Below are 27,309 nucleotides of genomic sequence, written 5' to 3'. Positions count from 1 at the left end.
GCTTGTAATAGTCTGCTGGCACTGCTGTCATTGGGGGAACGCTGAGATAAAATGTGTATTTGAAGCACGCAAAGCCCAAGTGAGGCTGGAGCCCCTCGGTAAAGGAAACCAGCTTTGGGTTTATCTTATGGACTAGCATCTGGTCCACGATTTCTAAAACCGTGAATTTGTAGACGCCAGAGTAATAGCGCTCCAAAACTGCTGCTCCAAGAGCATCCCTCCATCTGGGGCGCAACGCAAACGCTTCTCCCGGGCGGCCGGCTCTGGCATCGGTCCCTAATCAACACGCCTGAAATGCGCCGTTATTCGCATCTGTGCTAACGGCAGATCCTAGCAGAAGAAATTGCCGTAGACAAAATACGCCGTCCACGCTGCCTGCAAACGTTCTTTCCGCCAGCCCCAGGCTAGGAATGGAAATGACATAACGTTTCATTAAAAAAAACCCAATTCAGTGAGGTTGTAAGCCACGGCTGAGACCTCAGTCAACCTCCTGAAAGCTGCCAGCGCGCAACCGCCTTCGTTGGCTCTTCCTGCGACAACTACTGGTCAAAGAGGAATTCCAGCAAAATGACCACAGTCTCTTCCTTTATATACTATATTATTATTATACTATATTACAAGACTATACATATTGAGGAAACAAGTCCTTCTTTGCATTGTGGTTTTGCTGACGTGAGCTTTGGGAGAGAGATACTCAGAAAACACTTTGCGAAAGGCAAAATCTAAGATTCACCCACCGTCACTGCTAGCCGATCTGACAGAGCAATGTGCAACTATGCTCTTTTGAACTGATATTTAAGGTTATTTAATCTAATTTTTTCCCTTGGTATTAGCAGAGTGCTAGAAATAATTCATGAGGGGACTGAGTAAGGTTGAGCTAATCATTGATCATGAATAATTCTACAAATTATGCACAAGAAATTTAAAATTTATCAGGTTTATTCATTATTTTAAATTACTCGGCAATGATTTTTGAAAGTAATTCTTGGTCTGCAGGTTGCCTTTGGGCCAGCTGCTGTACATGACATCCCACTCTGGGCTCGCCTAGATATCTGTATAGCACTAATCACTGTTGCATCTACCTGCAGGAGCAGCTGGTGTACGGCTGGCGGTGGTGCGACCTGTGCGTCACATTGCTTTTTTCCTGCAGGATTAGCAAGGTGCTCCATGATAATATTTCAACTTACACTTTCATGATACCACGTTTACAAACATCTTCTCCTAGTCCCAGGCACACACTTCTCTTGTACAGTTATAAAAACCTTCTGGTCACTACATCAGGTTCCCATTGCAAACTGCACCACGCCAGGGGCTCTCCCAGAGACACCTCGTCTCTGAGCGTCTTGCACATTCATTGCAATTTTTACAGCCAAAAACCAAAAAAGTCAGTCATTCAGGAAACAAGGGCACTCAGAAGGGTATTTTAAGGTATTTTCATAGCTTAAGGAACTAATTCCTGGTAATGCTGGGAGACCGAATTAAAGGTTGTAGGAATAATATACTTTATCTATGAGATTAGGACGCACAGGTCTGTGGCACAGCATGACCTTTAGGGGAAAAGACAGAAAGGCCCTTTTCCACTTGCCTGGGTCTAGAAATGGTTACTTTTTTTTTTTTTTTAAGTCGTTCTCATCCAAATAGGAATGTCTCAAAAAAAAATGCTGATCCTGGCAGAAAAAAAAAACAAACCAAAAACCTAAAGTACTTTGGTGATACCAAAAACACTGATTTGAGATCTCCAAAACACCACATATTTGCTTTGTAGATTTTTTTTTTTTTTGAAACCTCATTGACTTTCAAAGCATTCGGAATAAGAGCAAACTCCTCAAAAGCAAGTATTTCATAAAGAAAGATTAATTTATCCTATTTTTTTTCCTCCCATTTCACAGAAATTTTGCTGCGATCTTGGTTTCTTTGCTTTTCGGCTTACCGCTGTACTTGATGACGCGGATGGTGGAGTCGCCCTCGCCGAAGCGGGTGATGGGGGTCAGCCGCACCTCGTAGGCCTCGGGCTTGATGAGCTCCGTGAGGTTGTAGGTGATCAGCTCTCCCCTCTGGATGTTCCCGTTGACCGTGATCTCCTGCTCCCACCACCGCTGCTGCCCAGCCTAAAAGCAAGAGGAGGAGGCAGCGGGTCAGGGGGGGCCGGGTGGTCCCGCGCGGGCGGCGAGGGCTGCAGCGGGAGCGGGCACGCCTGGGCCGCCGGCTTTCACCGCTCGCCTCCGCGGCATCGCGGGGAGCTGCTGAAAGCACGCGGAAAATAAGCTGGCTGTTAACGGCGGCAGCACGCAATTCCTAGCTGTCCTTGCAAGCTCAGAGACGGATGGATTTTAAAGAACCAGTAAGTCAATATGAGCAAGCAAGACTCCGTTTTATAAAAAAAAAACAAAGCATGGATTTTTATGTGTCATAGACTGAGCAGTGCTTTCAACAGCACGATCTATAAGGTTTCTTTTATTTATATGCCTCACCTAGAAATGAAAAAAAAAACCTAATTAAGAAGGAAGCGTTACAAGAAGAGCGCCACGTTGTCTCCACCCTTGCTTTAACTAGCTTACCAACAACTAGAAATCATGCGCATTTTGGCAGCAGAGTGACTTGCCATTTTAATATTACCGTAGATATGCTGCCTTATTACAGACAACATCTTCTGAAAACAAAGGAAAAAGCATTAAATATTTACCACCTATCCCAAGAGAACTGTATAGGCGCAATGCCGTTAAAATGAGATGTTCTCCCAAGCTTATTACTCTTGTCAGGGCACTGAAGTTCTTACTTATTCCATGTTCACCAATACTGAACTTCATGTTTATTAAAATCGGCAACCCTTTTATTCCAAAACTTGAATTTGCAGACACAATAAAAATGTAACATCAAAAGAGCTGAAAACTAGTCCTACATCTACAACATTTAAACCAAATCAACTATGTTTCCAGTGATATTAACAGATTCTAAGACTGAAATTTATAGCATTGGGAAAGGGACAAGAAAGAGCCCCGTGATGCTGCAGCCCAGCGGTGTGCAGGGATTTTCCCAAGTGTCTGCCCAAGCAAAATCATCTTTTCCCTCCTGCGAGCATTAAAATGACCCAGGTTATAAGGCACAATATTAAAAAAATCCTCCCGGCTTTGTCTGTACATAGCTGGGAACTGTGGAGCCGTCCTCTGCCAATGTTTCCCAAGGATGCTGCACTACACAGAGTTACAAAAGATAAAGAAGATACGGAAAATAAGTGCATTTATAGCGTATCTTTCAATGATCAGCCAAGCGGAGCTCATGAAAAATTTAATTTAACCGATTCTGTTAGGTGTCAGCTCTTCGATAGCTCTCGCTCCATAAGTACCGAGAGCCAACAAAACAGACGACGAAACCCAAGGGAGAGTTTGCTTAACACAAATCCAGTCTTTTCTCCTTGCCTGTTCTTTACATAGCGATGAGTAAGAACATGCCCTGGATATCCGACTCACCCGGGTTTTGCACAATGTGTGATTTTGACATCTCACGGCTTACAAAGGGAACGTGAGGGCACACTGAGGCTTTGGCCGCGCAGAGGGTCGTTGGCGCCGTCACCTGCTCTGCCGGCACGTTTGCGCCACGCACACCGCTCCCGTTCACGTTTCAAAGGAACCTTTCGGTCACCGCTAAAACTCAAACCCTCCGGGAGAGAAGTGCCAAATGCCGCGTGCGGAAAACGCTGCGTTCGGGAAAAGTGTGAGAAGGTCCAAGGATAAACATCTGCTGCGACGCACGAGGTGAAGCAGCCATTGAATTCTCACCGGCATCAAGAGCTCACAACGGAGATGCCCGGAGTATTTAGCGTGGAAAAACATTGTAGGAACAAACTCAGAGGGCACTGGGACCTTTAATGTACTTTGAATAATGCATATCGCACTCTGCACCTCCACAATCTGTCAGAGAAGCTTCCCCAGCAATGAATAAACCCCGGCTCGAGGAGGCTGCGTTGTCCTTGAGAGCCGAGCAAGGAGTGCGCGGCGCAGAAGATGAGAGTGAGGATAATTACGATCAGATTCAGACTATATTTTTTAAGCGGTGCATGGGGAATCGGCTCATATGCATCTTATCACTGGAGTCTCGTGGACAGATGTGCTCCACGTCTAGCTCAGGGTAACCGGGAAGCTGCTTTGGGATAAAAGCTCCTGCTCTAGCTGGGGTAATTGGAAACATGCCTTTGGCCAGAGCATATGCCAGCTGTTTTTGGAAACAGGAAAAAAAAATAAGTGAATGTCTGTAAATTTACCAAATTATAAAGCCAGGCAAATAAAAGTATCTAATATTTTAAGTATTCAAGCGTTTTTTTTTCTATATTTCTTAAACATGACTTCTAATTTTTCTAAACTCAACATGACTATTTTAAAATGTCCTTCAGTGATATCTGAAAATGCAAAAATGATCAAAGTTAATGATAACTTTTTGGTCAAAGTGACAGTTTGATAAAACTGATAGAATTTCACACACAGAAACACGCTGCACCGGGAAAAGATCTTCCAGAGAAGCTCTGCTCTACCAAATATTTGGGTGCGTGCCGAGGTGGGCTAAGGGCTGACCTCACCTCACCATCCCATTGCACTACAGCAACGCGTCCAGCACGGCTCCCCGCGGCCATGCTCAAATGCCCGACAGCGAAGACCAAGTGCTTTATCAGAAATACATACTCCACTTTAAAATGAAAATGATAGGCAAAAACTAACAGAATTCACAAACAGGGAACAAATCTATATGCATCTCTTTGGGCCAAAAAAACCAAACAGACACCTAAGGTCTATTTGTTTTTTCTTATTTTGCATGAGCAGCTCCTAAAAAACTTGAGCCATGACAGTACATTGGAACAGAAACTGCTCCACAGGCCTAATGAAGGCTGCTGATAGCTCAAGAGGAGAAATTCCTGATTTTATTTCTACTGCTATTTGTTCTGCTGCTTGTTCTTTGCAATGGATTTCTAAATTTTTAATTCTATTTTTCTCAATGAAATTACCAAGGTGGAACACAGACATAATTCTAACAAGCAGTCTCCAAGGAAGAGAAAAACTATTGGCTATGCCCCAAAAGTGAACTAGATACCACTAAACGTAATTTCATGTTTCCAGATTGCGCCTGTCCCTTTTGCTAATTGTAAGAATTAGAGAAATAGAGAAATCTGGAGGACATTATTTAATTTTCAACATTAAAAGAGCAAACTGTTCTCTGCAACAGACATCTTGGTGGATTTTTAGGCAGCTCGGGATATATTTAATCATGCTGTTTGCCCATTACCTTTGTGAATACTGTAATAGCAATATTGTGTTACCAGCTGGGTGAACTACAGCTGACTTTCGGACAGTTATTTGAAGTAAGTGAGCCACTGCTTAGAAGTATTTCTGAATCTTTACACTGTTCTACGGCAAAAAGATATCTCTTATTACACCTACCAGTTGGACAAGGGGGGAAGAGAAAATTAAGCAAATTAAGAGAAAATTAAGCAAATATTTCTAATAATGAACGCTTCACCTTCCAGTTTCCAGTTACCAAAACTAGGCATGAATTCATATCAAATTCGCTTGCTCCTTTGGATTATCACCCTTTTCTACCACCGTGCAAGCGAAAGACAGTAAAGAAGCTCCATTACTAAATTCGCTCTCAAAGCCGAACGTTGGATTTTTCACTTCAGCACGACGCATCGCAAGCCAGCCCTGCATATCGGTATTTCCCCCGAGGAAGCAATGCACATCCTTTCGCATTGCCATCAGCAAAAGCCACAGTTTAATCCTCAATTTTACCATGGAAACCAGAGGGGGAAAGAAAAAAAAAAGGTATCTGGAAGGGTCGCTTGGTTTGACACAAAGCATCTGTCCTGCAGCCGAGCCCCGGTGCGGTCGCGCGCGCACCGGTGACATTGGTCGCGGGAGGTGGCCTCCCGAAGCCAGGCGTGCAGAAGCACCCGCGAGGGGCTCGCACGATGACCGGCATCTCTGCCGCGCGCCAAAAGCGAGCATCGCGGCTGGCGCCAGGGTCCCGTGGCTCGTGGGAGCCCCGCGCGGGGACTCGCCGACGGGACACACCAGCTACCAACCGTATGAACCACCAGGTCCTTTTAATCCAAGGCACGGCAAAAGAGAAGAACAAAAGTCATACATATATGGATTTGGAGAGCAATGGGGCTGGCTGGAGACACCAGGAATTTCCAGCCTGACACTTGTGAAGTTCTGCACGTGGCTGAGGCCCCTGCCACCCACGCTGACATGCCCAAGACCCTCTGAAAAACAGCACGGAGATTCCTGCATCGCACAAGGGTGGTTCAAGCTCCTTGCAGGAGACCACAGGAGAACCTTGCAGCCCAGGTCCTACGCTGGAGGCACCTCCAGCCCTTGGAGCTCCAATGCTTGCCAAGAAAGCACCAAGATGGTGGTGGCACCCACTCAGCTCCTGCCTTCCCCCACTCCCCGAGCAGCTTCACACCAGCTGAATTTGGCCCAACCTAATGGCAATCCCCAGGTGTCCCTTGGTAAAAAAGCTCCCTAGCATGAGAAGGAGCCCACTTCCCATCGCCCACTCCCTTAAAGCTGCCAAAGCAATGCTAATGGGTGTACACAGCTGCTGGAGTTTGGGTGTAAATCCCATCCCTAATGCTCAGGCTGCGCCTTTTTATATTAAAAAGTCGAGATTTACTCTTCAAAGAGAAAATATATAAGCGATCATGACTGTAAAGTACCCGATTGCATGTCAGCTTGTGTGCCCAGAGCTTCAAACCTGCTAAGAATCTGGGTTTGCTCGAAAAAGAATTTTTGAAGGAGAAAGGTTCTTACAACCAAAACAATTTTCCTTACACAGATAAGGGCAAAATACACTTTCGGAAATTTGCTTTGACCAGGCTGAAAGAGCAGTTTTCTAATACTTAGTGAATACTTGTAAAACACTGACGAAAAAAACATATTAGCTCTGAGAGCACTTATCATCATGATCATGTGTCTAACCTATAATTAATTTAACAGATCATATCTAAGTGTAGTCAATCCAGAGCACAGTAGGCTTCACAGGGACTATTCTTTTTTTCCCACTTACCTTTGTATATTTAGAAATCTGTCTTGCCTGAAGCTAAGAGAAAAGCAAAATGCCTTTCCCGGACATCAGCAAAAGGGCACTGTAAAAGCGTGGTAGCGTTTTATTGCAACGGGCTGAAACTATCTTCTCATTCCTGCCCATAAAAGGGTATTCGCTCTCTGCCTGCTCTTGAGAAATCAGCCAACACTATATTCTCTAAAAGACTCAAACATATAGATTTCTTGAGAAATTAATCCTATGGGATGATTAAATATTGATCGCCTATATGCACAGTTATGTTTATAAAAAAATAAGCACATCCTTAGTCCATTGTACTTGGCCTATTGATTTCAACCACAAATTTCTTCATTGACTCAAAAAGTCAGACAAGCATCTCTTTAATTAATGACAGATGGATGCAACGTAAATTAATCTGTTGTATAGCCCTATAAAAATCTGTGGCATCATTTAAAGTCATTTGTTGCAAATTTATAACAATGCCAATTTATTTTCCTTTAAAAAATGGATTTTCTTTTTAAAACTAGCGCTGGCTAGTTCATGGCCAAATACTTTTTATCCGCATGCCCTCGAGGGAGCACTCCTGGACAGATTTTGCCCCATTTCTATTGTAGGTACCCAGCGGCTACATTTCTTGAAGACGTTTGCCCAGCAATACCACCAGAGCTATCTCGCTGTGAATATAAACCGTAAGAGGTAGGTGGCTACTGCGCCAGCTTCCTCTCAAAGGACGGGTACAGCCCTGAAACGACTCGCAGTGACAAATGTCTGTAATCCAGGCAAAAATAACAAGGCCGGCTGTAATGCAGGCTCTGCCACGCTCATCATCGCTGTGTTTTCCACTATGCATCGCGCAGTGTTGCTGTCGATGACATCGATTTTCTTTCTTAACACGTTCACAGGCAATCGCTGGAAATGTTGACCCCCGCTCTGCGTTTCCGTGCGGAGCCAAAGCACCTGGAGCGGCTGCGGACACCACCAGTGCCACCGCCGCCACCAGCCAGCACACAGCGCCTGCCTTCCTCTAACTGCAGCACCGCATCTCTTCTACTCATTTACCCTAATGGGGATGAGGTTTCTGTTCGCTCTTGTTTTCCCCAAAAGAGCAAATCCTTGCTTAAAGACGAGAGAGGTGCCAGTTTATTCCAATTTAGAAAGTATCCAAAGCACATTTAACAGTGGGCACAACCTCCCGCAATTAGCTGACGCCCAGTCCCCAAGAGCCACCGCGGGCGTATAAGGGACTTTCTTCTTCGAGGCTTTTATTAACAACCGTCCATTCTCTGTGCTTGCTCCCACCATTCATTTTACTTATTTTGTGTTTGCAGCTTGGTGTGATTGGCTTTATTTGGTACACGGAAAAGCATCAAGAATTATTGTCTTCTTTCTTTTTTTGAAAGAAACTAAAAGTCCCGGAGTCTTTAGTAATTATGAGCTTGGAGTCCAAAGAGGCAGACTGTTATAAAAGCAGGTTTTATGGGTTACAAGCTAATGGATGAGTGGTTCAAATGCCAGAAACATCTGTCCACGATCCAAATTTAATGCCAGCTATTTAGAAAAAAAAAAAAGAGAAATGGGAGCAATTTAAGAAAAGCCAGTATGCAAAAGCTGAAAACTAGCTGATCTAACAATCAAATCCTCTTTAAATATATGTCTAAAGTTTTAAAAGCAGGGCAGGAAATGCTAACCCAGGAAAGGGTAGATGTCATTTTTCTCAGAGTAAAATCAAAATACAGTGCAGGTATATGCTAAAAACTTGTTAACTGAAAGATGAAATACACTGCCTCCTCTTTTTTTTTTTTAGTGTTTTTTTTAATATACAAATGAATGATTATAAAAATCTTTACGTGATCCATTACTGAACATGTATGCATGCTAAAACTGCACTATGGCACGGGCAGAATATCACATGCTCCGTTTTGCAGCCAGGGAATACGCAGCCTTCACAGAAATCCCTTTCGCAAGCACGTAACAGGTATGTGAATATGCTTGAACCTGCAGGCTGCTCACTGAAAAAAGAATTTAAAAACATGATGAAGCCAAATCACGACCAGAAGGAAAACCACAGCGCAGACCAGTTATCTGCCTCGGCCCGTTGGAAGACACTTTCTCACCATCGATCGACCGGAGCTGCAGCCTACAAACCCAGGCAAAGTTGGGAATTGAATCCTTCTGCCAACCAGTTACTTTCTGCTTTACAGGTACCAATCGTCTCTTTGCGGGTAACTTCTGTAACGCAAATCTGCTCCTTTTCTCGGCCGTGGAGCCCGGGGTGCTGCCGTGCATGGCCAGGCTGTGGTCCTTGTCCCCAGCGAGTGGGGGGCCACCACTGGCCAGCGAGAGCACGGGTCACGCTGGCCTCCCTTGGCGTGGCAATGAAGCAGCAGGCAGCTCCAAACCTCGTGGTCAGAACATAAAATCAGCTATCATTTAGGGGAAAAGAAAACCTCTACCTGAATTTGTCTTTAGTCAAATGTTGCAAGGGAAAGACCCCCACGGGATGGCCAGATTGCATCTGAAATAGTCTAATATTCCCTGGCACTCCCCCAACCACGGACCTGCATTTGGAGCTGCAGATGAGGCCACTGCTGCCAGCCCCTTCAGAGCTGCTACAGAAGAGCACAAAATTATTTACAGGCCCCCGGGCAAACCTGAGCGTGCGCTCAGTGAAGCACGGGCTTTAAGGCAGGATCCAAAACTCCTCTGTGGGAGCTGTGGGTCTGCTCCGGGTGGATGATGCTTTCAGGAGTCGAGAAGCTGAGTGACATTTGGGACCACCTGGATGCACTTTGAAAACATATTAAGAAATGTCAAGGAAACTCAGCATAAAGGGCTTGATGGCCTTTTAGCAGAACCCCCTGAATTCGCTTATGTTCTTATCCTGACGTGTGATGTGCTGCATGAGCTTGCTAATTTATTTCATGAGCTTCAGACTCCCTCCTGTGACCGAACTCCACTTTATGACTGAACAGTTAATGAAACTCGCTACTAGAGTGTTGGCCACCTTCAAAGACTCACCAGGGGACAAGTACGAGGATGCTTTGAAACACAAAAACTTGGAACAATCTGTGCCAATAATGCTGAAGCCAAGCCCAAAGCTGAAATATTTCAACACTGGAATATTCTTCAGAGAGCTATTAATGAGACTGAAAAACATTTCTTAGGTGCAGACATCTTGGCAGACCTCAGCACCTTCAGATGCAAGCAGAAGGTGACCACATCTACACAGCGACCACAAGGAAAGAGGGACGAGGTTGCATTCCTTCGTCGACGTGAGCGCTGAGCAAGACAGTTAGTAACGACAGGCCATGTGGCACGGCGACCCTGAGAAATGGAAACACTCCATGCTCTCTGCACTGCTTTTTCCATAAACGCTACACGCAGGAGGATTTAGAGCCTCCTGAGTTACACCGCAATATAAAATAGCTCTTCCGCCCGTGCCACACATTTCAATTTTATTGTTGATTATTTTGAACGCATCCTCACTCCACGATTTAAACCGAAAAAGCACCTCTCATTCTGCCATTAACGACAGCTAAACGCAAAGTGTCGTACCCATCTGCTAACTCTGCTCCGGGTGCCAAAAGGGACCTACGCAGGGGAGGCTGCATCTGAAGCTGACTGCGTTCTCCATCGACACTGTCGGCCTGGCAGTCGTCTGCTCCCAAACCCTCTCACAACACCCCCAGCGACGCTTTCTTCTCTGTGACCTTGTACAAAAAAATCTGTTCCAGCTCACATGCAGGGTTAAAGCTCACTTGAACGGTGTAGTTAATGTTTTCTGATCACCACGTCGATGTTTAATACCAACTATTTCTCCTAGCTTACCGTATTCTTTATCATTTTGGAACTCTTTGAAACACAGTTTGGATAAAAATGTGGGCACTTTACTTGCTCTGGAAATTCTTTTTTAATTCGAGCTACTAACAAGACCAGTGTAAAAACCATTTAGAAAAGAATCATCTTCCTTCCTTTGCAACTTAGGGATAAAAATGAATCCAAGGCTGCAATGTGCAACCCTGATCTCCCAAAATCACAGTGATCATCTTCAGCGTTACCATCATCCGAGAAATCCTAACCATCCTAGGTTTTACCACGCCAATGTTTGGCTTGAAATCCAGCCCTGCCGTGTCTCGGGGGACCAGAGCCCCAATCCCCCAGGCCAGTGTGCCGCATAAGACGGCTCTTGCATTCTCTCCACCAGTTTATAGGCGCCTTTAGAGCCTCACTGACTTTCAAAAGCTCTTCGCATAAATACTTCTGGAATTCTTTGTGGTAAAATAAAGCTAGACCATAATGAAAACAAAGCACAGGAAATAAGCACACACCAATCCGGCTATTGCACAGACACACGGACTCCATTCTGCTACTCCAGCTGCCTTCCTCCTCTGCGCGTTACAAGGTTTATCTGAGAACTTACACTGCGCCTGATGCAACATGCTGCCAGTAAAGCTACGTGTGAACCACTTGCCTCATTAGAGGAGGGCTAGAAGATTTCCAGCAAGATCCTTTGTTATTAGGCATTTGCCCTGGCACATACAAACCATTTTTCTAGCAGTCGCATCAGAAGGTGCATGACTGATACCTGTCAGAGCGAGTTCTGCCTCGCTTTGGCAGAGGCGAAATCTGGCTTCGCTTTACTTCACTTCTACCAGGGCTCTGGCTCTGCACCTTGCTGGAGAGGCCGTGGCTGAAGCTCCATCTGTTCCAGGGAAAATAATTACAGAAAAAGCAGCAGGGGTAGCGATGGAGGCCTTAGCCGTGGTGAGTAACATCTACACTTCATAGCGCCCAGGAAAGCCAGTCAAGGGCCAGGGTTCTTCAAGCATGGATGCAGAAGAAAAGCACGGTTTGAAGGGTCTTCTCTACCGGGAGCGACAAGTATCACAGCGTCACTGTCCGACACTGGTGCAGGACTTGAGCTGGGAAACTGCTGATAGCCCTCTTCTCCTGGGGTCAAACAACCTTGCAAAAAGGTGTATTGAAGCAAAAGTAGCGTGGGAGTTGCTATCTTGGAAGAGAAAGATGCACTCAAGGCTCTGAGCACTCACCTCGATGAGGAAGGGTTTAAAGCTGCATGAAGAATCGCCCTGTTGCCCTTGCCAGACTCAGAGTTTAATTTCTTCCTGCCCAAGCAGAATAAATTCAGACTCTTTCATTTCTCGTACCTCAGTGCTAAATGGACACTGCTCTGCCCCCACAAATTGGGTGATGGCATCTCGCCTGGTGGAGTCATTAGTAAATCTCACCGTGTCTCTCTTATTTAAAGACTTTATCATGAGTCCTTCAAGTACAGGGACAATTTCACAGTTTAATCGAAACAGTGGAAACACCCGTAGACTAAAAATAGCCGTATTATTTTGCTTTTAGCAAAGGCCACAACGTGGACTTCTCAGATGTATGGACTCAGATCAGTCACAAACTTGAATGCGATGCCACCGCATCCAAGTAAATATTTTGTTCTTACTCTTTAAGGCTAAAACATGATATAAACTGAGAGAATCCATTTTAAGACTTTAGAATTGGCTGCTTCCCAAACTGATTCACTTATTTCTCAGGGATTAGACAAAACCTGCACCGTTCTTAACCCGAATAGGGCTGCTCTTTTGCTTTTTTGCACATCGACACAACAGTTTTTCAATTTTTAATCCATTATACGGATAGTTTTAAGGGATTTTTTTTGCACTCCTCCTCAGCGACACGTCCCATTTGAAGTTTGCGCACTAGGGAAACTGCGCTGGCTCAGGCTCGCGCTTCGAGGTACGCCGCGCCAGCCCGGCCGGCCGGGCACCGGCAAGAGCCAGCACGCGCTCTTGCACGTGAAGCAGCAGGTCCCTCTGCAAGAGATAGACCTCTGGTTTCATCAGAGCAACAAGAGATACCATCATCAACGGGACACGAAGATTTAGCTCCTCGGCCTAAATTAAACAGCTGATGCTCAAAACAACAGCGATTTTTCCGTCATTAAGAAGCTCCCCCAAGACACATGCCGTATTTCAGCGACGATGACTTCGGTGCGCATCCCAGAAGGCTACAGCTTTCTCCGGCTAAATCCAGAGTGACACGCAGTGCATCCTTGTCACTAGTGAACTAATGCCTTCTCGTGCGATTTCTAAAAGCTATTTACGAACAACCATTTTTTTCCATACAAGCTAATTAGGGAGTGACAAATTAATGAATGCAGCTGCAATCAAGAGGACAATGCCAAGCCTTTTAAAGCACGGCACGCTGGCGCCTCGATACTTAGTCGATAATGTAAACAAGCCAGGTTGCCTTGGTAAATGAACTGGAAAAGCACGGCTGCATTTTAAGCAACCTTCACAAGTCGCTGCATAAATATATCAGCAAGTAATAATGCAATACGACAAGTGCACGATGCCGACGTGCAGCTTCATCAAAAGTTAACACACCGATTTTGTGGATGTTTTTAAGTGAGAATGCATTTTTGCCCCCAAAATCATAGCTCAACTGTCAAGACATGAACGCTTCAACAAACCGTTTCTTAAATACTTAAGGCGATTGCTGCACATGAGAAGAAAGGAAATGGCCACTAGATCTTCAGTGAAGTTCTCAAAATGTAAATGTGTTGCTTTAAATCAGCTCAGAAACACAGATGCGTTACAGTACAGTACTGATCTGCCTACTGAGTGGCAATATGGTTTGTATTCAATTAAAATATATGCCTGTCTCAGAGGATAAAGAATTCTCTAACACCGAAAGAATGGATGGAACAGTTGTCTTTAGGGACAAACCGCTCTCATCCCAGCAAACTGCAGTTTGAGAAAAAGTGCTTCTTTAGTCTATACTGGCTAATATGTTTTAAGATAGTTGCACCCTTCCCTCACGTAGCAGCTTGAGGAAATCTGTGTTTAAGGAATTGCCAATCTCATTAAATTTTTAAAAAGGGTAATCACCTTTCTCCAGACTGCAATTAAAATTTACACATTTTCTTTATTTAAATATGAAGATATCCTTCCCGGCCTCAGCTGGATGCATGGAGACAGTACATCACCGCGTAACTGAAACCGTTTTAATGGCACTGCGCTTTTTTTTTTTTTAAAGCAAAACATTTTTTACAACAAATTCTTTCTTGAAATTATATACTAACTCTATATGTAATGTAATGTCACATAATATATACTAACTGCTAACTGGACTTTTTTCACAGTGTGCCATGAAACACGGTGTTCTGCGTTGGGTTCGGTGCAAACTGCACCCGAGTCGCAGCGCCTTGCCCATCACTCCCCCATCCCCAAGCGCCGACCCTCTCCAGAAGACCACCGCGCTTTCCTCCCGGGTTTCGTCTCCTCCTCAGTCCCCTTCGGCACAGAGCCGGCAGGCTTGCCTGAATAACGAGTCATCGTAATTAAGGATTTACCAAAGAGAGAGCTATTTCCGAGGCGGCGCCCGCTGCGTTACCCTCCCTGGACGAGCTCCGGCGGTAACGGACCTACGCCTTGAGCGACTGCCGCTACCGTTAACTTTTACCCTGATACCCGAACACATTTTAATAGAGCAACTGCAATATAATATGCCATTTAATTACATTTCTTAGGAATCGGTTCTGCTCTGAAGCAAGCCCAGGTAGTTCTCTTTGCAAGTGAAGATAGTTATCCTCACTGAAGAGGATGCTTCCGCCAGTTTTTCTGTAACACTCACAGGCCTTTTCTGATATTTAAGTCATAGCTGCAGTTATTTATGCTGTATTTTATTATGCTGAAAAGTGTCCTGCATGCTAGACCCACAATCCTTACTTGTCTTGCATTTTCCTAAGGATATATGCTATAATTTAGTGCCATGATTTCTATGCACGCCTTCAATTTTATTGCCTTATTTGGCTATTGGTTTTTTATTTTTGCAAATCCTTTAATATTTCTGAACAGCCGCATGACATCATATGAAACCAATGCTATCAACAAAACCATTGCAGTCATTTACAGACCTTTTTTCAATTACTCTTGCATTACAGGAATTTATATTAAAAAAATGCAGGGTAATGAAAGATATTTTTAGGCACTTACGTTTTTCATTTTAACTCTGGATCTGCTCAACACTAAAATCCAGAAGGCCTTGTTGTTTGCATTCATCGGACAACTAGATAGCAAGAGGATGAAAGAGCAGTCAGCAAAACGCACATCCCACCTTTCTTGCTCTTCCGCCGCTTGTACTGTAAAGGCAGCCCCTTTTCATCGGGAGCTAAACTTATGTTGCAGGGGTGCCCACGCCTGGGTCAACAATTTAGGGAAGAACACGTCCTTGCTCGGACCGTGACGGTAACGCGCGCCGTGCAGCCCCCGGTGCCTCCGGCTCCGGCTGCACTTCCGCAGCACTCCGGTGCTACCCCTCCGCGTAGGCACAGGCAAACCGCAAAGGGGAGTCTCAGCCCTACCTACAACAAGTGTTTAAATGAAGTCAGGAGCAAATCACTTGTTTACTAAAATAAATTCCTCTAGCTTTAGTCATTTCTCTCACTAAATTGCTCTTCAATTCACTCCCTTTTCGCCTGCATCGTTCCTGAGGTTTGACTGATACGCTGTATTTGTCAGCAGTAATCAATTCATATTGCAGATTTTTCTGCTGAGACAGAATAAATGAAAATTAAGTGTGACTACTATGCGCAGGCTGAAGTTACAATGCGGGACCTAGTTTTGGTAGTGTTGGATGAGAGCACACGCTCTTGACGTGAAGCGTGCAACGAAAGCACCAGGTTACGTTGCCGCCACTGCTCAGAGCACGAGGCCGTGACCATCTCCTCCTCGCCCCTTAGGGAAAGACTACGTTGACATTGGTCATCCTCTGTCAGGTTGGACCAAAATGAACAACTGGGTTCAGGAATTACTGGGGATGACTTCGAGAGAGATGGGCAGATACAGGCAGGAGGGTCACATGTGCCTTGTTTCCTTAATAAATCAAACTAAAAAGTTAATTTAAATTAGGTATTAAAACTGATGGTGAAATGGTATGGCTGTTTGCATCCCATTACCTCCAACACAGATGAACTGCCTGCTCGGAAGCGCACAGCAAGCAACGTGCCGAAGAAGGAGTCCGGTTAAAGGCAGGAGTATCTGGAGTAACTTAGATACCATGAGGCCAAAGTCAGAATGTCAGGAGCTGGCATAAAAACTGATATTATGTGTATAACTTTTAGCGCTGAACTTCTTGACTTCTGAATGATTAATAAAGCAATAGTGCTCCTATAACAAGTGGAAGATGTTGTCAGTTTAATGTTTTTTTTTCCAGAAATATGCATAAGCATTTGCCGAACCTATCTGAAGACTGGTATATGTAACCATTTTTAAAAGGTAATTAAAAAATTTGTTACAAATCTAAAATGAGAGCCCTCAGCTTGCTAGTTTAAAATTCAAGCCTCCATCTCACGAGGAATAACCATAACAGGTATCAATATTACAAGCTGCAAATTGTAAAACAGAGCCATTGCTTCCCTACTTCAAGTTATCACACCCGATAAAAATCGGTAAGACATGTGACTTTGCATGTTGTACTCACTTTTTTTTGCCAAACTATCTATTTCCATTGTTTCACAAGTGCAGATGTAACAGGAGAAAAACAATGCCTTATTTAGACTTCCAAAAGGACATCCATGCTGTGAAGAAGTCTTTAGGACTGCTGTTGAAGAATGCTTAAAATTTTTCATGAAAACAACAATATTCGAAATATTCCAAGGTACATTCGAATTAGCCTTTCCAGTTCTTTCACTTTTTTCTCCCTGAAAACTAATTGCTACGGTTACAAGTCCTCATTTTTGAATGGCTGTGAATGCAATTTAATATGTATGTTTGAGGTATACCTATTGTATATTTTTCTATAGCAAAACAAAAGAAAACACCCAGCTCGCAGGAGCTCGACTCGTGTGATAGCACCATGATCCTCACAGAAGGGACATCTGCAAAATTATACCAGTCAGCTGGGGGCCTTGAGTGTGTTAAAGTAAGTGAACTTCTCATATGTGATTTTCATTTTAAAAACAGTAAATGTATCATTTCCATTCACCTGTTTCCATTTTCACTCTATAGGCAGAAAAACGGACACACTTTTCTGTCCTTTATGTGATTCCTCTCCTTTCACCCGACAGCATTTTCCCTCTCCCACTTTGACTTTCTTGGCTTCCCAAGTATGTCATGAAACCACACTCAGTATTTTTCTCAGAGAACTTTTCTAGTGTTTGCAGTACCTGTTTCTCTCGATGTTTCTTTAACCACTGTTGAAAATGCTGAACAAGTTTCTTCTGTGTCATGCTTTCCTACCATTAAATCATCCTGGAGTTAAAGTATGATATGTCTTTATTTTAACTCCAGTGAGAAGAGGTATGTGACAAGATGCTAGGATCCATCAGAAACCTATAGAACTGATTCACCTTCATATATTAGGTGGATTCTGGTAGCACTATTCCAGGAATATTAAGAAAATTAAAGCAGCCCACTGCATGGACATGGTCCTGCAGAAGAAGCTGTAGAGAAGTTGTCAGGAAAAAATAAAATGAAAAGAGAGACTGGAGACTTCTTAACAAGAAGTAATCTCCCCAAACCAAAAAAAAGGTACGTGGAAAACTCACCTGCTTTGAATTTTTGATGAAGGGGAGATGGTTGGTTTATGTCATCAATCCTTTTCTATTGCAATTCACTTAAATTAAAGCCAGTTCTGTGATTCTTAGTTTTCCTGGCTTGAAAATAAAGAGGGAAACCTACGTTGCTTCATGCTAACATGCGACTAGAGGTTTGCTTTCTTCAAATATTTTTCAAAACAGTAAAATGAGACCATTTTCCCAACCTCTGTCTCTTGACTTCAACTTTCTTCCAGTTAAATGGTAATCCCAAGATTTTTAATTAATCATGTGGCTTATTTATTTATTTATTTTTATCTCTGCCACCTTCAAACTCCTCCATGACTAGGTCTGGGTTGCTGAGATAAATTCACTTCATTTCCTCTTCCTCTTTGCTCAGATCTGTACCTTTAGACATGAAATGTGTTGTCCCACCTCTTTGCTGACAAGTGACTATTCCTCTTGATCTTGCCCTTCTCTGACTCTATCCCCGAGTTCCAACTTACTGTGTCACACAAGACTGTGGCAATCACATAAATGAGCATCTCCTCACCTTGTACCTCTTTTTTATTTTTCTGCTCAAATTTTTATTTCAATTCCCCTTTCATCAGTGGAAACGCTGTTCCCGAGGTTCTTACAGTACTAGAATGATTTGCTACTCTTGGCTCAGGAATATATTTTCCTCTCATTACCAGCCTGGAAAAAGCTCATGAAAAATGGGGGGAAAATGGATGGTCCCAATTCTTTCTTTCACTTCTTTAGCACATGGATCTAGGATAGCAGACATGCTTACACATGCCCAGATATACAAGGATAGCTGTTCACCTCCTATATGCTCCCTAAATTTGGAGAACATACAGGAGAACTTATGGTAGCGAAAGAAATGCTTTAATCTTTGCTTACTTTGGCTCTGGTGGCTCTGGAGAAGCAGCTATTTCACCCAGTGCAGTATTTCTCAGCCAACCTCTGAGTTGCTCCGTCTGCCAAACATTGGCAGCAGGACTGGCCTTAGACCAGCTCCACGGTTCTCAAGGACCTTCTTCCTTTCGGGGAAGCAACCAAGCACTTCAGGTCCCCTTTATCTTGCCAAAATGATCTAATCTCGTCTTACAAGAACGACGAATGAGACCAGATCCCTTGTTTTTTTTAGTCTCTCATCAGCTAAACGCATTCTTATCTACGCAAACCAGCCATGAATTTCCACGAAGAGAAGACCAAAACCTTAACAACCCTTCGGAGGGGGTGGCAGCTAAGTGCATACTGTAGAGTTGTGCCTTCTCCTGGTCAACGGAGCCAGACCTGCCCGAGTCCTCCATGCGCTGTCAGAGAAAATGAACAGCAACAACAGCTCGTACGCCGACTCACCAAGGGAGCTCTCCGGTCATGGAGTTAGCTCCTCATTTCTTAACCTAGTTACGTGGTGCTGCTCAACTGAAGAGGAGCACAGCAATAGAGAGCGCTCCGTCACAGCGTGGCTTGACAGATCCCGCGTCTCAAAACCCTCAAAGCCAATTAAAACCCAGCAGGAGGAAGCCACTGCCCGCATGCTGTGTCGGCTAGAAACTCGGACAAGAGTCTGTGCTTGTTAAAAAATAACATTAAGCCCAGAATGAATCCTCAAAAGACAACGTGGGAAACGTTTGGGCTTAAGCAAAAAGCAAAGCGCTCTAAATAATTCCAGCCCCTTCCTGACTCTCCCAGAAGGAAGAAGCCTTCACACCCCGGCACGTAACCAGGACACGCTCGCTGAATAGCCTTCCGCTCACCAGCCATGTCTCATATGGGCAGTCTGTAGCTTTAGAAAGAAAGAAAGTTGCTACGGTTTAGCCAGACCCACAGGGCTACCTGTGAAATGCCGGCAGCCGCGACGCGGTCCAAGCACGGCTTCAACCTCCGTGGCTTTTCCCCATCCTGCTGCAGGCGCCCCAACGGCACATCATCATCTTCGTTCGCACAGGTCCCCCCTCAGCATTGCCCAGCGCCACGTCCTCTGCTCCAGCAGCCCTTTCTCCACCATCCTTTTTCTCAGTGCATTACATCTCTACTTCTCTCCAGGACTCTGTTGCCAGCAAAACTTTCCCAAACTCTGAGCCGGTCACGGTGGAGAGCCCATCTTTAACCCTACAACCTCACGGCGTTTCAGCCACCTGAGATATTTGCCCGTCATTATAATGCTGTGCAATCTAATAATTCCCAGCAGCACAATTTGTCTGTAATAAAAAACCCCACGTAGTCTGCTGCATTTCCTTACCAGGCTCCTTCGGCTTTTAGCAGTCGCGTTATTAAGCACATCCTCTGTGCGGTTTCCTCCAGCCACCTGGCAAAGGCAGACGCCGAGCGGAGGCAGCGAACCTCTTACAAAACCTCTTCCAAGACTGCCAATATCTCATCTCGCGCTGCTGTGGATTTTAAAAATCTCTCGGAAAATTCGGCAAGCCTGAACACGCTATCACCCAGCCCCAGGCATATACCACCGCGCCGACCGGCTGCCTCGTCCGCCGGCGCTTACCCGGGGCTGCCCGTCCTCCCCTTCTGCTCCCGGAGGAGCTCATGGTGCCACCACCACCATCACCTACCGCCAACGCGGCCAGCGCTGCTCTCCTGACGCCCTTTGCCTCTGCGTCACCTCCCGGCACCGTTTTCTCAAAATTTTCTCATTTTTTTTAACCTTTTGTAACAGCAAACTGAAAAAAACCCCACGTGTAGACTTTATTGTATTATTTAAAATTCCAAATTTGGTCAATCTACAGCAACCCCAGGGAGTGGTGGGGGGAAAAAATAAATAAAATCAGTTCAGTGCCAGGAAAGGCAGCTTCCCTTGTATGAGATTATGAGAATCAGAGTTTGCAACCCAGACAAAGATAAGGGAATTCATTTTGTATTGTTTCTCCCCAAACCATCTTAGCGGCGGGGAAAAAAAAAAAACAACAAAAGCAACAACAAAAAATACATTGCCAAGTCAAATAAATTATCTAAACACAAACATTTCAAAGGGCAATCTGCTGGTAACAAGTACCAGCGGGTGTCAAAGAAAATAAGAATTTTAATTATCACCCTTGTTTCAGGGGGAATTACTGCCATAATGAAAGAACGTGTCCGGATGGCTCACCAGCTTCCAAATCACCCAAGTTTTAAATGTAGCATCAGACAGACTAAAGGAACAGGCACTGACGGAGTGCTGTTAATGACATTAGAGAAAAGGAGCTACTAATTTTAAGCACCCAAAATAGATAATTAAAAGTAAATTAAAATGAAATGGAAAAAGAAGCTAAAAATCCTAATGCAAATACAAATAATTTCATTATATATTCTTTTACTTAGTAATTTTTTTTTAATTTAATAATTCCTCTTGGGTACTAGAGGATAACAGGGCTGATTTGTCCCTAATGATGCAAACCGTTGCATAAACATTTATTAAAAGTCCCTAATTTTCATTTCAGATTAGCTGGATTCAGGCAGAGACAAGACTCAACCACAGGCTATCCGTGTTTCGGAGCAGCACCCTCGCTGTCAGCCTACCAGGTGTGTGGGTATCACGGCCTTTCCCTGGAAATATTCCCGTCGACGTCCTGATCTACAGCTACCCCCAAAGCTACAGCAGCAAAAAAAAACGTTCATGAAGGAGCACAAAACCACGCTCAAACTGTGCATTTGTTCTTCAGCTTGCAAAGCTCACCCCGACAGGAGATCTGTGGGACAAAGTACTTTCTGCACTCTAAGATTAAAAAAATATATATATATATATAGATATGACTTCAAGAATCAGCCTTGTCCCTGATCCGTATTTGCTCTGCACAAACTATTATTTCAGGCAAACTATTATTTCTCCTATTATTATTCTCCTAAATATATTCATGTTTTTTTTTTTATTTCTAAACCAAGTAATTAGTGGATTTTTTTTTTTTTAAGCAAGGCAAACTCAACAGGAGGGTGTAAAACACCACCAAAACACCACCCAACAGCTTCTCGCGAGTAAAGCACCAAAAGTGTGCTCGTTTTTCGCTCCGGGTGGGGGACCGGAGGGGCAGCGGGGAGTCAGGGCGCGCAAGGGACAACGCCGGCAGCAACGGCGAGAGCCCGGAGTGGTAAAACGTCACTTTTTCAAATCGTGCATTTGCGATCCGCGAGCGGCAGCGGACTCTCCCTGCCACGCGGCAGCAAACCCGCAGTGCGGAGGAGCAGCCGCGCAGGACGAGAAAGGGAAAAAGCGGAAGGCAGAAGGCCGGGCGCCCTCGCAGAGGCCGGAGCGCTCCTCGTCCGCGCCGACCGCCCTCCTCACCTGCCGAATCCCTAAGCGGTACGCGAGGATGCGGTCCACAGCGTCGGGGTTCATCTGCGTCCACTGGAGGCTGTAGGAGTAAACGCGGGGCCTGTTCTGCCACAGCGGGTTGTAAGTGTCGTAGTAAAACTCCGGAGCGTACGCCTTGCCTGCAGGAAACACGAAAACAAAACCAAACCAAAAAAAAAAAAGAAAAAAAAAAGAAAAAAAAAAGGAAAAACAAAGAAACCACAGAATGATCAGACAGTGAGTTTTGGAACTAAATTTTGGTTTTAATTTGCAGTCTCTCTCTCTCTCCCTCCTTCGCTTTGAGTCATCTGGTCATACAACTTCTTCCAAAAAGCGCATTTTGGAATTATTCACCCATCCGCGTTTTTGAAGGACTCCTGACCAACGCTTTGCCTGTATCATTAACTGGTGTTTCGGGAAATCCCTGGCCCACGTGCGGGGAGCCGCTGGCAGAGCCAGCCTGGAGGAACGTAACGTCTCTCTGCACTACTTTTTGGTGGCCCAGCTGACTAAAACGGAGATAAAAGCGCCGCACAGAAGGACGTGGTGATGACTGCCGTGCCTAGCACAGCTGACGCGAAACGGCATCCCCTCGCTGGAAATGCAGAAGGGGTATTTCCAACGGCTGCTGCCTTCACCACATCTTCTCTTCTCCCACTTCCCAAAGGAAGATGAATATAGCCTGTCTTTGGCAGCACTGCAGCTGCGCAGACTTTTACAGCTTTAGGCACATTATTTAGCTGAACATATATATGTACAAATATGTATAACAGCTACAGAGGAAGAAGCAACATCTGACATTGCATTTTGGGTATAGGAGCATTTCCCTGTTATTATATTCTTCATTCTCTATAAATATGAAAAACCTAAGCAGGATTTCCCTAACATAAGACAAAAGCTTAACTGAATTCACTAAGGTAGAGGCTTTTCCAGCTCCCCAGACTCACAGCTCTGCCCTTCTTCCTCTTCACCCTCTGCGGGGATTTTGCCAGTGGAAATAATTATGAAATGCAAAGAAAAAACTAGGACAGCCTCATGGGAAGACCTGGTCCACCTGCTTGCGTTTCCCCTCATTGCTGCCCCATCGTAGTGGTACCCGTTCATCACTTCCCTTCAGGTACAGGGAGTCTGTGCTGAAACGCACACTGTATTTAAGTATTTTCTCCTTAAAACTATTCCTATCTACAGGTGTAAACAGAGATGGGGTGGGGATACATGTTGCTCTAGAAATCTGAGAACTTCACTCATTGGAAAGGTAACGAGAAGAGGGGAAAAGAGGGAAAGAGTGAAAAGGGAGAAAGGAAAAATAATAAAAAGGAGAATGCGGGAGGTTTTTAGAACAGTAATGTTAATTTGCAGGACAAGGACGATGACGGCCTGAGGGCTAATGGTGCGGGACACAAAGTGGCCCCCGGCTCACAGTGGTGGCCTGGGATGCTCCTAGGCTGAGGCAAAGCTGGAAGATGTTACCAGAGGCCATCTCCTCGGGGAAGCCCTGCATGCACACAGTGCCCACGGCTGGCCGACACCGTCACCGCACCCGGCGCACACATCGGCGTAAGACCGCTCTTACGTGCGTGGTTTTTCCATTCCTGGCTCATCTTCTTTCAGGTAAATAACATGGAAGTACTTTTGAATACTTCACGGGTCAAACTATCTTCCGAATTGTTTTTCCCTTGCAGTGTGAAGTATTTTTTGCTTGTATGTGGCAAAGGGAATAACCTTTGATTGGAGAAGAACCAAAGCTGGTTTGCCTAGAAGAATTTTCTTGGATCTAGGCCAGCCACAAGATTCACCCGTCTCAGACTTCCAGCTTTTACCTGCTTGCCTGGGACCCAGGCGTGAAGTTTGGGGCTCAGAAATAAATAACGGTGTTTGCTTTGTAAAGTCGTAGATGGAGCACAGATTTTCATAAAGGCAGAATGCAAAGGCAGTTTTGGGTGCCCTGCTTTGAACATATGCCAAATTTGTTGGGGTTATTGACACAGCTTTCACCTTTGGGTGTGCCACCCCTTCAGGCCATGCTTTTCTTTGGAAAGGATGAAAAGCCCTTTTTAGCGAGGACAGCTTTGCCAGGCTGACCAACAAAGCTGCACATACAATTAGGCTAGATCAGAGCAGATATCTTGGTGCTGGAGCAGCAAACAACAATACTCAAGAGGAAATAAAGCAAAGCAAAACTGCTGTTCTGAAAACTGAAATGCAAGATAAATAATAAAAAAAAAGAATCAGTGGTTGATAAGATTTGTTTCTCTTGTTTAGGTGCAGTGGAAACAACGGAGAAGAGCTCATGCTGAATGCAAATGATAATCCTCCTTGTGCTACTGCAGATGGACATAATGGCATCTCTGGGGGTCTGCAGAAAGGATCCATAATTAGATGCTTGCCACAATACGGGCACTTGAACAACACAGTCACCTTTCGTGAAATAATGAGATCTCATGAAGTGCTGCATTATTCTAAATCCATACTAACAGAAGAGCTTTCTGGCGTGAATGGAAATGCTGAAAATTTAACAACACAACATTAAGTCCTTAACTTGAGAACTTTAGAATACCAAGAAAGCTGAGTAGCGTTTTAGAGTACGCAAGAAGTATATGTTACCTTTGAAGGAACGAGAACGATTAGACACGTGGACAGTTTACTTGGGCTTGCAGACCTCACCTGTCTCCAAGAGCCTGACTGAAGACAAGTGCCTGAAGAATGCAGGTGTGCCACCATCCAGCTACGCCGTTGCTAGCGGGAGACGCTGTTCAGCAAAGACTCTCCCTCATAATAAGAAAGAGATGATGAACAAGAGACTTTGCAGTAGTCCTTGGCCTAGTGCGACCTGAAAAGGGGGATGCAGTAGTTGGCTTGGAGTTAACCACCTGTACTATTAAGGGTTAGATCTGCAGCCAGCTCCCAGCACTGGTCTTGCTTGGAAAAGGTTATAGAGACTCCTCAGCCACACAGTGCCTGGGCATCCGCTGGAGCTACCAGCTCAAACTCCATCTTCTATCTAGTTTTCTTCCTGCAGTCGCTTCAACCTGACCTTCCTTCAAAATGAAATCCCCTTGTGTTGTTCTTCATATGGGAAACATTTGCCTGCTCATACCACTTGCCCTTTAAAAGCACAGGCAGCAGAAGTGACCTTCCTCTCCGACTCCTCAGCTTTCGCGGCGTTCAAAGGTTTATGGAGACATTTCAGGACAAACAGACACACCTCGTCCTTCTGTTGCCTCTGGGATCAAGCCTCGCTAGTCTTCCTTGCTCACTGGACGTAGCCATGACAAACCGACCGCTCCGATATTGCCCGTTTAAGGGGACCGAGATCCGCGACGCTGCGAGGGACCCTCCCGATTTGCACGCCGGCGCACGGGTGCTCCGTGTCCCCGCAGGCTGGTCGCTCTGTTCGGGGCAGGTGGCTCGTGCAGGCACAAACTCAAGCGGCGCAGCCCTGGAAAGGGCAACCTCGCCAAGAGACATGGCTCCAGCAGGTCCCGAGGGAGGAGAGTTTAATGCCAGGATATTTTTTGTGTCTTTTACGGCAATCTGAAGTCAGGTTCAGAGCTCCATTAACGTGTACCAGTTTTAATTAATCCCTCCCTCTGTGCTTGCACTGCTGGATTCCGAGTAACTGCGATGCTTGGGGCTCTGCCAGGGAAAGGATACATGACACAGCTTAATGTGGAGTACATTGTTTGTTTTCCTTTTTATCTCTAATGAAACATTAATTTTTTTTTAACATTCTGAATATGGGGCATGTGCAAAAGACGGAAGTCTGTGGCTGCGTGTGGAGGGAGGGTGGGGACGGGGTAAGGAGAGGAATACAAAATGCAGTTTTGCTCCTCCGTGATGGCCAATGCATGAGAAAGAGGCATAAATAGACAGACCAAGTATTTGTGTTTGAAGGCTACACTGCTAAGAAACGGTGTATTCTCCCACCGCCGGCACGTGGGGGCTGCCCAGCACTAGGAGAGCAATTCCACATCCTGCTGCGTTTGCTAGTGCCGCTCCATCAACCCAAATGGGTCTCAGCGTGCGGACAAGAGTTATGGATAGCTGTGCTCTCAGGCACAAAGCAGTTGTTTGGGATTTTATCTAACTCACTCCTCACAGGAAAAAGAAAATCAGCACCCAATTCTCTGCCCGAGTTCATCTAGATTTATAAGTAATGCTGAATATTGGGATGTCCCAGTCCTACCAGACCATGCTGAACTGTTGTTTTAATCTGAAATCAGAAGCTCTTCCGAAAGGTAGAGATACTGCAGAAGTCTCCGATTATTGCTGGCGAATAGCAGTTTTTCATTCTTGTGTTTTTAATTTCAAGAAACATTCCCCCCCCCCCAAAAAAATTGAGCTTTTTCAGTGTATTTGCTGCATCTCTTCTTAATCTCAAGCAGATCAGCAGCCAGTGGACCATCCTACACACACAATGCGAGCTCTTCTCCAGGGAAGCATTTATTATCTTGGCAGGCTTTTTAAGAAAGAGCCCCACTCTGTCCCCTATCACTGCTGAACATCTGTAGCTAAAATTTGTGACATGCTAACTCCTATGAAAGCCTGGAACAGGAACTCAGGGAGATGCGATACTAGATCTCAGGCAATGTTGATCTGAGGATTTGACTGTGATTAATTAGTGAAGAGCAGACTGCATTTTTCAAGGTCCTCTGTGAGCAGCAGCTCCAAACACCGTTCCCGGCGCGTCTTTTGGGTGGGACAAGATATGGCAAAGCACTTTCAAACTCTGGCAGAATGTGAAGGCTGTTGCTGTCTGTTGGAGCATTTCCCCTACTCTCACCATCAGGTCTTGGGATCCCGGGAATAAATACTAACACGGCCACGCCAGCACAGCTCCACAATTTTGCATTTCACATCTTCAGCCAAGCAGCATGTTGGGCATTCTGCTGGTGAGGGCTAGCTTCTATAGCTTCTTACTTGAGGAGGAAACTATTCATGCTATAGGAGAAAGTGGGAAGAGCCCACAGAAAAGTTTAATTAAAAATGCTGAATTGTTAATTGAAAAATACTTCCACACAACAGAATTCTATCTTGGTCGATGTTTTGGTTTGTTTTTTCCTGCACTTGGTTGGAGGTTGTTCTAGGTGGACTTCCTTCACTCCTGGTTGTTTCTGGCGGTGCTTCCCACTCCACAAGCGGAGACTTTCACAGAACAAGACTCGCCATGGGGACTGGCTGCTTTACTCGCCCCAAACCCCACCGAAAGACCTGACCAGGAAAGAAATACTCCATGGTTGAATGTTTCATGGAAAAACTGGGAGAAACCAGAACACGATACACTCTGTACATGGGAAGTAGTACGTAGGTTCCCTGAGGGGTGATGGGAACATGCTTCCCTCCTCACCGAAAGCATCTCCAGACCCGAGCCTGCCCGCAGACGGGACTTGCTGAAGCAACTCGGGAC

General features: G+C 45.0%; 1 protein-coding gene across 1 annotated transcript in view; it reads right to left on the bottom strand.

The window, feature by feature from the left end:
- MDGA2 (MAM domain containing glycosylphosphatidylinositol anchor 2) overlaps positions 1-27,309 on the bottom strand; it is a 382,608-nt gene that overhangs the window by 26,837 nt on the left and 328,462 nt on the right. Inside the window, exons 10-11 of the mRNA XM_067295207.1 lie at positions 21,894-22,042; positions 1,931-2,108 (exon numbers count right to left, since the gene is read on the bottom strand). Of these exons, the coding sequence (XP_067151308.1) occupies positions 1,931-2,108; positions 21,894-22,042 (327 nt within the window). The remainder of the gene's footprint in view (positions 1-1,930; positions 2,109-21,893; positions 22,043-27,309) is intronic.

This window comes from Apteryx mantelli, chromosome 4 (genome assembly GCF_036417845.1).
Source record: "Apteryx mantelli isolate bAptMan1 chromosome 4, bAptMan1.hap1, whole genome shotgun sequence".
Taxonomy (NCBI): Eukaryota; Metazoa; Chordata; class Aves; order Apterygiformes; family Apterygidae; genus Apteryx; species Apteryx mantelli.
This window is presented reverse-complemented; position numbering and strand designations above follow the sequence as displayed.